This window comes from Acipenser ruthenus, chromosome 1 (assembly GCF_902713425.1).
Source record: "Acipenser ruthenus chromosome 1, fAciRut3.2 maternal haplotype, whole genome shotgun sequence".
NCBI lineage: Eukaryota > Metazoa > Chordata > Actinopteri > Acipenseriformes > Acipenseridae > Acipenser > Acipenser ruthenus.
In genome coordinates, this window is record NC_081189.1 from 97,436,066 (window position 1) to 97,448,854 (window position 12,789).

Consider the following 12,789-nt stretch of genomic DNA (forward strand, 5'->3'; position numbering starts at 1 on the left):
ACAGGACACGGCACTACGCCAAAATAAACAGACATACAAAACGGACTAACACTAAACAAACGGTGCACGGACAGACAAACAAACACGGTGAGAACAAACACTTATATTTATGATCTTTACTTCGAATTACTCCTTTCTCTCTCACCCGTTCTCCTCTTCCGAACACCCAACCCCCGACTGAGTGCTACGTGTCTCTATATACACTGTTGTGCTGGGATTCAATTACTAAATTAATTATTCACTTGAATCCCAGCACGTGAATTAATTCTGTGCAACCCCGTGCTCACATATTACATTTAACCAGCACGTGAAGTGATTTGTGCTCTCCTCGTGCCTAAATACAAATCTACACTTTTTAAACACACGTGAAACACAGACCCGTTTATATCCCGTGTACCAATCTATACACCAAAATTTACACACGCAACATACAACACATCACACAATTGCACACAGGGGCGGGGCACATTGCCACACAGCTGCATAAAGGGAACAGAATACCCTGCACTAAATGGCATGACAGTTTATTCCCAGGGTTAGGTGGAAGTCAGCCATCTAGAAGGGGGCAAAGCTATGATATACAAACCCAATGACCCTGACGGGAAACGGCATGCATCTGTGGATTGGAGGAGTGGATGCGCTCGTTGACCAAGGGGTCATGGGTGACTTTATAAAAAGGGGATGTAGTGATGTGATCTGTTCCTTTGTGAATGGTTACGTCAAATGACAAGGAGAACCTGTATTGTGAAACGTGAGTGTTTTGTTTGTTTTGTTTGTTTTTGTTTGTCGTTAATAATACTGTTTGTAATTATTTCGACAGCTAACATGATCCGGAGCTGTCGCCAAAGGCCAGCACTAAACCCGGATCAACATCACTGCGCTTTTGTTGTCACCTAAAGAACTGTATTCACCACGAGCACTAGAGTGCACACTGTGAACTGGTGTTTGAGTTTGTGTATGTGTTGCGTGTGGGTGAACTGAAACGGGACTGTTATTATTTTGGGGGAAACCCGCGGATTATAAATAAGCAATACACGCCGCTGTATTGCTTCATTAACATTGTTATTGTTTACTGCTGTTTAGCTGTCAGGCATTGGATTATACAATTAAGCCTTCATTGTACCTGGATTATTGTTGTTTGTCTGATTTATTGATCACCTGCACACTGTTAACCACTTTGCCACAATCACCAAGAATCATTCTGTCTCTGTCACAGTACATTACAACCATAAAGTTACAAACACCAAACCAATTGGTGCCTCAGGCCTCACTTGCAGGGTGGTATAATTAAGCGAAAGTGTGTGTCGATTTAAGGCTCTACCGCTTTGTAGTTGATCTCGGCTGGAGTTATGCATCCCAAGCCGAAGGCGAGGGCGCTAACCAAAGTCAAGGTTAACTACCAAATAGTAAATTCTTCATCAAGAGACCTCAATCACTATTAGAAAACAATTTTTCTCATTTATTACCTTCAGAAAAACACTTTAAAAACTAGATTTACCTTGACCTTGCAATGATTCATCGGGTACCCTTCTGCTGAGAAGTTTTAGGAAAATAAATATTCATGAAGGATCACATACATAGAGAAAAAAATTATAATTAAACAAAAACATGTTTACTTGTTAGAACTATCTGGACAGTGCCAGATATCTGAATGGAGCAATGCTAATGAACTGTCGGTGTCTTCGTTTGTTGTTGTATAATGGTGAGCTCTAGTCAAGCTCACAGGCTGTGATTGGCTGGTACAGGACTGGTTGCTTTTGTCGGTACAAAGTATTGATTGGCTAGTTTTGGTGGATAATAAAATAAATTTGGACCAATTGTGTGTCTGTTTAGTATTTGTTGTCCAATAGATGTGAACTGAGCTGTCATTACGGCTTGTCAAAATGATAAAGCCGGAGGGGCTCCCGAGTGGCGCATCCAGTAAAGGTGCTCTGCATGGAGTGCAGGATGCGCCCTATAGTCTGTACGTCGCCGGTTTCAGTCCAGGCTATTCCTTTGCCGACTGAGGATGGGAGCTCCCAGGGGGCGGCACTTCATTTGCCAAGCGCCGCCCGGGGTGAAGGAGGGTTAGGTTGGCCAGGGTGTCCTCGGCTCACCGCGCACCAGCGACCCCTGTGGTCTGGCCAGGTGCCTGCGGGCTTGCCAGTAAGTTGCCCAGGGCTGCGTTGTCCTCCGACGCTGTAGCTCTGGGTGGCTGCATGGTCAGTCTGCAGTGTGTAAAGAAGCAGGCGGCTGGTGGCGTGTGTCCGTCTTAAAATAATTGGACATTACTAAATTGTGGAGAAAAAAATAATAATAATTGGCGACCACTAACTAATAAAAAAAAAAAAATGATAAAGCTGGCACTTGCACAAATGTAATTCACAGTTGATGTTGGCACGTTCCAGCAGGCATCTACTGTCTGATAGAAGCCCTCTAGAGCTGGAAGCTTATTTGCTGATGATACTGAATCGTTTTCTAATTAATAGTTCCATGCATAGATGTAAAGCCATGTATATAAAATGAATGGCACGCAAATAAAAGGGATAATTAATATTGTAGAATCCATCCATTATGACTACCAGTAATAGAGGGAGATCTTCCGATTTATCTCAAAGCTGGTCAGAATGAGGGAGTTTACTTAGCTTTTTGATGAGACTGATAGCGAATGGATTTAGCTCTCGTGTTTTGGTTTCTGTACAATTTACATTTGACAAACCGTGCCCTATTACGTGTAACACAGGTAGTAAACTAGGATGGGAAACCAAGTTTTTATTCAGACTTCACCTGCGTCAACAACAAAACAAAGGACTGCTGAATAGCTACTCCCCCTTATGTTCTGCTTCAGACTTTGTTTGAATGGGTTGTCTTTGCCATTATTAAACCAGACAAAGCAAAAATCATCCTAGTACTGAACTGCTTCATCATAACTGAGGGACTACAAAAAGGAACAATGAGTCAAAATGCCAGCCAGAGGGGTAACATCAGCTATCTGAGTATTAGGGATCAAACCGTAGCACATTTCCAATAATAACTCAAGTTGTTTATTTTTTTCTGTGAGGTAAATGGTCTGCAACAGAAGGAAGCTACAGAGCGTTAAATAGTGAGGTTCTAGCAAGAATACAAAATACATACCATGAGACTGAGGAAATCACCAACTTTCTTTTTCACAAGAAGGAGCAACAGCAAGGAGACACTAGAAACTGTCCAGAAGCAGATTTATCAGACTACTTTAACTCAATAATACAAAATACAGGCAATAAACAATTGTTTTTTTTAATTTGGCCTCAAACAAAAGATTTATTGGCTCACCATTTTTGCTTTCGGCAACCAAGTATATGAAATGGCAATCGGTAATCAACCAAGTCCTACATCATGTTTAAAGATGTTTCTGCTTTGGTTGTTGTGGTTTTGCCACATATTCTGCAAATTGGATGGCCATCTTCAATGGTATTTCCCTTTTTATATATTTTTTTCTAGCCAAAATCCTACAGCCACACATACGATTTTACCCTCTTAGTTGGAGAAAACGGCTCCTCCTACTCTGCTTCAGTTATGTTGAGTAATGTGACTATTGTTTGCTATGATTATCAGGTCATTTAAAAATGTCCAGGATAGGATTATTGTGAATATTCGTAATCACGATATATTGTACTATCGAAAAATCGTTTCATCCCTACTGAGTACAGAGAAGTTAGTTAATCGGGAAATGCAGATGAATGGAGAAGTTGGGGACTAAAAGTTTGGATTACATTTTTATTATGAGCGCCACACACGCTTGAAATTGTTTAAAATGTGGCCCTAACAAAAAGTGAATGTTTCTTGGTAACTGAGTTGAGTAAAAAAACCTCTTGAGAGAGAAGTCTTTGCGGGCATCTAGGCCACCAGGTTCAGAATGTCCTTTTAGAATATAGTGTGGGTGTGGGGTATCTGTTTACCGCAAGGCTAGTCTTATCACAACAGCAAACATGAAATTGTTTATCTTATCCTGAAATTGTTCTTGGAAACGCTTACAATAACACAGTAATCCAAAAAGGTCAGGACTGACGGCTGTATGCTTCTCCCACAGGCAAAGATTAATTCAAGAAATGACCATATTTGTAAACGTATTTGTAGGTGGTTTGTGTGAAATAAAACCTTGAAAAGTAAACTAAGAAGGACAAAGATTTGCTTTTTCTTTCATCCTTCTGCCATGAATGAAAATATGTGCCTGTATTTATTTCATCAGTTAACTTTCTGAGTTTGATTGATGTCAAGGAATGCACCCAGTTTGCAATTTTACCAATTTTGTTAATTTTAAAGCAAGAGATTTCAAGAACAGGGTTGCACCTGTTGAGTCTAATAGAAGTGTGGTCCCAGTCCAGTGTTCTCATGTGTAAATATTTTTGCAGGAACTTTATTTAGCAAGACGATACATGGTCTAAAGAATTTTAGAAATATAGGTGTATGCATTGGCAATAATTTTATAGTGTGATCTGGGATTTAGTTAAACATGGCTCTACATCAAAGCTTTGACTAAATTTCAAATGTCCCAGCCTTTGAAAGAATGGTTGGCACACAGAGATAAGGCTATACTGAGAGACATGGAACAATTTGTTTGGATATGATATTTATACTGTTTGTAAACCATCATGAGAAGCCTACATGGAATCACCAGTACATTTACTACCTAAACATAGTGTAATTTATTGTTTTGTTCCCTGTTTCAACAGTTAAATAAACTATTTAGAGAGAGATACGAGTGTGGTTCATGGCTTTAAACCAACCCAAGTGTAATCTGAAAATGCATGATGCTCCCAGGGTTTGTTGTTGAATTAATACCCAATTTTTGGTATAACAATATCATAATAACCATAAGAACGTTTACAAACGAGAGGAGGCCATTCGGCCCATCTTGCTCCTTTGGTTGTTAGTAGCTTATTGATCCCAGAATCTCATCAAGCAGCTTCTTGAAGAATCCCAGGGTGTCAGCTTCAACAACGTTACTGGGGAGTTGGTTCCATACCCTCACAATTCTTTGTGTAAAAAAGTGCCTCCTATTTTCTGTTCTGAATGCCCCTTTATCTAATCTCCATTTGTGACCCCTGGTCCTTGTTTCTTTTTTCAGGTCCAAAAAAGTCCCTTGGGTCGACATTGTCAATACCTTTTAGAATTTTGAATGCTTGAATCAGATCACCGCGTAGTCGTCTTTGTTCAAGACTGAATAAATTCAATTCTTTAAGCCTGTCTGCATACGACATGCCTTTTAAACCTGGAATAATTCTTGTCGCTCTTCTTTGCACTCTTTCTAGAGCAGCAATATCCTTTTTGTAACAAGGTGATGAGAACTGAACACAATATTCTAGATAAGGTCTTACTAATGCATTGTAAAGTTTTAACATTACTTCCCTTGGTTTAAATTCAACACTTTTAACTATATATCCGAGCATCTTGTTGGCCTTTTTTATACCTTCCCCACATTGTCTAGATGAAGACTTTTTTGAGTCAACATAAATTCCTAGGTCTTTTTCATAGATTCCTTCTTCAATTTCAGTATCTCCCATATGATATGTATAATGCACATTGTTATTGCCTGCGTGCAGTACCTTAAACTTTTTTGTATTAAATGTAATTTGTCATGTGTCTGCCCAGTTCTGAATACTGTCTAGATCATTTTGAATGGCATTTGCTGCTGCTGCTGCTGCAACTGAGTTTGCCACTCCTCCTATTTTTGTGTCATCTGCAATTTTAATGTTTGCTTGCTATACCAGAATCTAAGTCATTAATGTATATTAGGAATAACAGAGGACTGAATACTAATCCCTGTGGTACTCCACTGGTTACCTCGCTCCATTTTGAGGTTTCGCCTCTAATCAGTATTTTCTGTTTTCTACATGTTAACCACTTTCTAATCCATGTGCATGCATTTCCTTGAATCCCTACTGCGTTCAGTTTGAGAATTAATCTTTTCATGCAGGACTTTGTCAAAGGCTTTCTGGAAATCTAAATAAACCATGTCATATGCTTTGCAGTTCTCCATTGTCTATCATCCCTCCCTAGTCTTTTCAGAGCACTAATATGGAGAGCAGTTGTTTTACAAAACTTGTTTTTAATATTCCTTGTTCACTGGAGCTTTTTGGTCCCTGCACAGTAGTTGTTGTCACAATGGTGATGTCTATTTTTGACAATATTTCTGACAATTGTTTTACAGGAAAATCCTAAACATTAAACACTAAACCAGGGGTTTTATACCCTGTACCTTAAGATCTGCAAGGAGAGCAATTGGTGTAAGTTTTCACTTGGTACTTGTACTAAATCAGGAAACCCAAACGATTTTTTAATGGAATTATTTAGCATGCTGTCTGGTGGTTTGGCTCTGGCTGTTATTTGTATTTTAAAATCTGACCTTCGGTATCAGAAGGATTCTTTTGGAACCAAACGACAAGTTCTGTAACGTGTTCGTTCAAGGGGCCTTTCATCCCTAGTCCTAACCTCGGATTATTTTCTTCCTTTACTTTCAGGTCCCTGAAATCATCAGCACTATCCGACAAGCTGGGAAGACAGCCCGTCAGGAAGAGGCCCATCCTCGTTATCACGACCCAGAAGACGCCTTCTCCAAAAAGTTTGAGGTTTTGTTCTGTGGACGAGTGATTGTAGCACATAAAAAAGCCCCACCAGCACTGATTGACGAATGTATAGAGAAATTCAATCATATCAGTGCAAAGAAAAAGGATGGAGAAACTACTTCTGACCAAGACATTTCCTTGGATCAGCCAGAAGGCTCTTCGGCAACAAATAGCATCCATCCATTATTCTTCCAACCAGCAACCAATGGGATGGACTGGAACAAGTCGGGGGATTTTGCCACTGCCAATCCCAATTGCCAAGGGACTGTGTTTTTCAAAAGAGAGTCAAGTCTCCCATCCTTCACTACTGTAGGTGAATGTGGTGGATCTCCAGAGTTACGGAGGCGTAACATCAGTGAGCCTTGTGGAGTGCAACCAACAGATATCCAAGCAAACAGGACAATGTTGTTTACGGTAATTTTTTTTAATATGTTTCAGTTTTCCTTCTTTAACATGGTATGCTGAGGCAAAGGCAAAGCATATCCGAAAGGGTAAATCAGGTTATTATTATTATTATTATTATTATTATTATTATTATTATTATTATTATTATTATTATTATTATTATTATTATTATGTATTTCTTAGCAGACACCCTTATCCAGGGCGACTTACAATTGTTACAAGAGATCACATTATTTTTACATACAATTACATTATTTTTTACACATTATTTTTACTTACAATTACCCATTTATACAGTTGGGTTTTTACTGGAGCAATCTAGGTAAAGTACCCTGCTCAAGGGTACAGCAGCAGTGTCCCCCACCTGGGATTGAACCCACAATTATCCGGTCCAGAGTCCAGAGCCCTAACCACTACTCCACACTGCTGTTCACAGCTAATGTAGGAGAAGAACAATTTGTGAAAGAAACAGGGCTGAATTCACCACTGAAACTTTTTTTATTAGTTTTTTAAATGTGAATTTTCATTTTCCTTTTGCTACCATGACAACAGCTGGGGTTGACACCTCTGGGGTTTTGGTCACTCCTTTGGGAGAACCACACAGGCTTGTACTCATAGCAGCAAGAACAAAAAAAAAAGCACTATAAAAAGATTGAGATGTTGCCGTATGTTTGCTTTGAGGTCATTAAAAATATAGAATATATGTAATCCTTTTAGAGGCACTTTCACTTTTAACCCATCTGGTCAAATAATGCTGTCTGCAGATCTGTGGTTGCTGTTTTTGATCTAAAAACAAATGTCTATTCCTCAAAACCCTCACAAGGTGTAGCGAAACCACTGACAGGCAGCCTGAGACACCCCTGGAGGAGGACACAATACACACTTGCCTCCAATTACTAAATGTCTTACAGTGTTGTTATAACTGTTTATATTAGTGAAAAGCAGAAAGTGAGTTATAGCCTTGTATTGTAAACAGGAACCTTGTTTTGTGAAGTTTAAAATAAACATCATGTTGGCTTCCTATAACACATCTTACCAATTCAGCTGCTCCTGTAATGCCAAGACTGCCTTATTTACCTAAACACAGATTTGGTGTCATGAAAAGTTTATGTAAATGCAGCTACATTAAAGGTAAACAGTAGTACCTTCATTGCTGAAACTGACCGTAATAAATTAAGATTACTGTTTGTTTTTCTTGTCCATTGCAGATCGGGCAGTCTCAGATTTACCTCATTAGTCCAGACACAAAGAAAGTTGCCATTGAGAAAACCTTTAGAGAAATTTCCTTCTGTTCTCAGGTTAGTAAATCACTATTTAATATGTGTTCTGTTGTGCTGTTAGTCTGTGCCTGTGGAGAGTGCTGTAACCTGAATCATAACAGTTTGTTCTATGTATCCTGGTAAGTCGGGTCATGGTTTTAATCATCTTTCAAGCTGTCTCTGGAATTGATGGGTTTGTGTTCTTGAAGTACAGCTGGCACAGAATAAGCTACAGTTTATGTAACAATGTTAAAGTGGCATTGACTGTTTTGCTTTTTTAGGTTACATGAATAATGGCTTCTTGGTTCTCACATGTTTTTCCACTTAAAAATAATTTTAAAAAAATCCTTCTTGTCTGTGTGCTCTTTTACGGAGACATTTTAAGCAACTGGAAAGTAAGAGGTCTGACTTGAGCATACAATATGCATAATAGATTGGTCTGTGTTGCTCTGCTTCATCATGGAGGGTTTAAGCAATTTAAGCATCCGTATTGATGTTTTTTCGTAGAGCCTTTTGTCACCAGTTTAGCTTTTTGGTAACAAAAGTTAGTTTAATCAGTGGGAGTAATTGTAATTGTTTTCTCCTCAGGGAATTCATCACGTGGATCACTTTGGCTTCATCTGCAGAGAGTCTTTAGAAAATGGAAACTGCCATTTTGTCTGTTATGTGTTTCAATGTACAAACGAAGCACTGGTAAGAGTTCACATTTGTTCCAAAACCGTTAAATAGCTGTTTGATTTTTCAAAGACATTATTGGAACAAGTTGTTTTAAAGTATTTTTTATTACAAATTAAAGCACATAAAACAAAATGACAATGATATGATTGATAACTGAATCTGATCAACCATATTATGTTAAATTCAGTCAAAAGTTGAATTTTTCCATCAATGAAAAAATTGGAAGAGAAGCCAACTCACTCAAAACACATTTTCAGTGCTTGGTGATTTTAAACTCCTTTTTTGTACACGGTGCTTTATCCCACAAATGTCCTTTGTGGTTGTTTTTGGCTTGCATGCAAAGAATAATGGGAGGCTATACAAATTCCTTTTGTATTTTGTTTAAAATGTTTTTGGTTTATGTCTTAATCAACGTGAATGTGGAGGAAATTGGCTTGCAATGTTTTTTTTCACTCTGGTTCATTGATATTCTGTTGTTTCAGGTTGACGAAATCATGATGACCCTGAAGCAGGCTTTCAGTGTCGCTGCTGTGCATCAGAATTCACGGACGCAGGCTCAACAATGCGAGAGCTGCCCAATGCAGCATCTGCACAAGCTCTGTGAAAGAATTGAAGGTACTGCAACCAGCGCAGCATTTTAAATGACAAGATATATGAAGTGTTTAATTGAAGTGGATGATAATCGATGCTTAATTTATGCCCAACAAGCAGTTTTTGATAAAATGAAAACTCAATAGTGTCTATTGAATCCAGTAGCCAATATGTGTAGCTTGACCTAACCTTGGAAATCAAGAATCTACACAAAATGTTTTATAACTAGTTTAGTTATAGGAACACTTTTCTCAAACATACGTGTTTTTTCATAATTAAAAAAAAAAAAAAAAAATCCTTAGGTAGTCCTCTACATTTTGATAATCCAGGGATAAGGATTATAGCTGGGTGTGTCGTGTGTAAAACATATTTGTGTAAACCTGTGTGCCATACAGTACAATATGGAAATCCTAAATACTGATCTTAATGTTGTTAAAACAAATCTATAGAAATACCGTACTTGTTGCTGTTAGCTACAATTATGTAGTAAGCATTTGGTTTCTAAAACATTAACTCTGTTGCTTTTCCTTGTTTTGTATGTTTCTTTAGGTCTGCAGCCATCAAAAGCTAAGCTTGAACTTCAGAAGCATCTAGCAACTCTAAATAACAAAGAACAGGCAGCGGTATTTGAGAGTGTCCTGGTATGTTTATTTCTATTAATGTGGGTTGTTTAATAATTTATTTTTGTAGTTGTTCTATTTCTGTAATAATAAACAAAAATATACCAAGGAATTTAGTGGAGGATTTAGTGTACTAAACACAGACATTTTTTAAGGCGCATGGTGCCGATTACTTAAAACACACTTATTTTAGTCAAGTGGGGCCTTGTCTGCACCCATCAATAACTGATGGAAAGTAAATTGCTGAGGTACTTTCTGCATTTTATGGATCATTTGGAGACATACTGGGCCTGTAAATGAATACCAATGTTTTGGGGTCTTTGAAAGTTGTACCACAAAATGCTGCTTCCCAGGTTCGTAACCCTTTAATGTACAAGGGACATGTATGGTATGTCCCACAAATACAATGATGTTAACTTTCTTATCTTTGCAATGGAGTGCATGAAACAGTGTTTAAAATGTACTGACAGGCTGGATCTGGTCATCCAAATTGTCAGTTTCCACGTGATACATGAGTCACTCTCAAGTGTATTTGAAGAAGAAACTGTTTGTACAGCCGCGCAATACCTTGTGTAGGGGTTAAGGTGGTCGAAGGAGATCACAAAAGGTAGTCAAGCACTCCATCTAGTGGCCACTATTGAAAAAAGCTAAATGCTTGTATTATTCAAACTGCATGGATTTTGTAATTTATTTTAAAATACTGTTTTTATTGTTTGCCTATTGGTGCCTTTATTTGATTACCTTTATTTGTGAGGGTTTATTTTATTTGTTTTAAGGTGAATCTTCTATTTTGTGCCTATCTTATTTTATGTTTACTTTTTGAGCTTTCTTACCTGCTGCTTTTTTAATTTTTAGAAAGCATACATTTTCGCACTAGACAAAGTGGAATCATTTTATAATATTTCACAGCCAGAGGGTGTGATTTTAGAGAAACTAGTAAGAATTCATGCAACAGTGCCATGTACAGTACATTTAGTATACAGTATTGTTCATATAACTACAGTATCTGGTAAACTAAAGTTTGCATGCAATATTCATAAATAACTGATGGGAAACTGATACTTTATAAAGATGTGTGAATAAAGATGAATAATATAGTCGCAATTTAGTATTTAATATATCATTTATTTTACATGTTTTTCTCAGAAAGCAAAACCAAAATCTGAACATGAAGAAAATGACCTGGTTATGTTTAGCTTAAGGAGTCTCTATGAGGAGAAACAGAAGGACCATTCGCATAATAATAATGGCGAGATGAAGCAGGTAAGCTGGAACACAACTTGAACAAAACAGTATATGTCTGTTCAATATAATGACACTACCGGTACATATCATTCTAAAATAATTTCTTTGGGTCTTCTGATGACTGTACAGTCATTTTGGTGAGACTATGTGCATAGTCCTTAAGGTGTTAATATTCCCTTTATTACCTTCAGTTGGAGATATGACAGAAATTTGTTGCACGCCCCTATTGGTCCTTTCTGAAAATCTGCTTTTCAGTGGTTGGAAATGGATACACGTTATTAAGCCCAGTAAAGAATGATCTACAGTAAGCATAAACAACAACAGAGCATAACAGAACATAGATAATATGAAATTAAACAGGTAAGAAATGAGGCCTTCGTCATGGATGCGATTTAAGGGTTAATCGATAACCTTTATTTTGTCCGACACTGGAAAACGGGAGTAATCCTTCTTAAGAGTGTACATGGTATATTTTTGGGGTGCATTTGGACCCATTTCTGCCTTGCGAGGTTTGCAAAATATAAACATTTTTAACATACCACAATCACAGCTCCTGCTTACCGGCAGAATACATTGTCCAGAGTTGCCAGAGAGCTAAGGGAGATATAGAAATTGTGTATTGCTTCTAAAATGAATGCTTTGTCCATAAATTCACAAGTTTTCAGCACTGTATTTCATATCTGCCTTCTTCACAGTACCCTGCTTGTAGTTGGAAGTAGATGGTATCACTTCAAGAAAAAAATAAAACTTTAATTACTAATCCTTTATATAATGGATGGTTATCTTGCTGTTTGGCGGACTTTATTTGTCTTAATGTCTTATACTTAATGATTTAATGAAGTAACACATGTTGGATACTAATTATGGGGCTCATTTTAAGCCTTCACAGAACCTATCAGAAGATGTGCCAGATGAGTTGCAGATGAGTGCTGGACGGTTACGACTAGAACAGCTAAAAACTCGAGCCAAGAGGTCTCTCACTGAGTCTTTGGAAGGTATTTTATCCAGGGTAAGTAGACTTGATAACGTTATTTATATTCCTTTGAGAGAGTGGTTGTTCTTATTTAAGATACTATACCACTTTAGCCAATGGATTTGGCGACCTTTAGATGTATATACTTTGTGAAAGGTATTCCCAGTTGCAGAATTACTGCAGATTTTAACAGGGCAGTATGTTCACTTTATGCAAACTGAAAATGAAGACATGAGCCAAAATGTCTGGCAACTAATAGTTTTACTTCAGAATTTATGATTGTTTAAAGTTATAGATCAACTGTGCAGTATCCAACTTGCACCTTTTATTACAGCACCGAAACATGTTGGATGGTCATAAACAACAAGCTTACAGTAGTTACATCCATAGGAGGCTGATTTGAAGAGTCCTTGTAAATAAAACGTTGCGTATCT

General features: G+C 37.7%; 1 protein-coding gene across 9 annotated transcripts in view; it reads left to right on the forward strand.

The window, feature by feature from the left end:
- The window catches only part of LOC117421240 (TBC1 domain family member 1-like), a 97,787-nt gene that overhangs the window by 43,242 nt on the left and 41,756 nt on the right, over positions 1-12,789 (forward strand). For 7 of the 9 annotated variants that reach the window (XM_059032483.1, XM_059032503.1, XM_034035367.3 and 4 more), the window contains 7 exons: positions 6,480-6,998; positions 8,198-8,287; positions 8,837-8,941; positions 9,409-9,541; positions 10,067-10,158; positions 11,284-11,400; positions 12,263-12,391. In XM_059032483.1, coding sequence (XP_058888466.1) covers positions 6,480-6,998; positions 8,198-8,287; positions 8,837-8,941; positions 9,409-9,541; positions 10,067-10,158; positions 11,284-11,400; positions 12,263-12,391 — 1,185 coding nt within the window. The remainder of the gene's footprint in view (positions 1-6,479; positions 6,999-8,197; positions 8,288-8,836; positions 8,942-9,408; positions 9,542-10,066; positions 10,159-11,283; positions 11,401-12,262; positions 12,392-12,789) is intronic. The other 2 variants (XM_059032490.1, XM_059032537.1) reach the window with 1 other exon arrangement.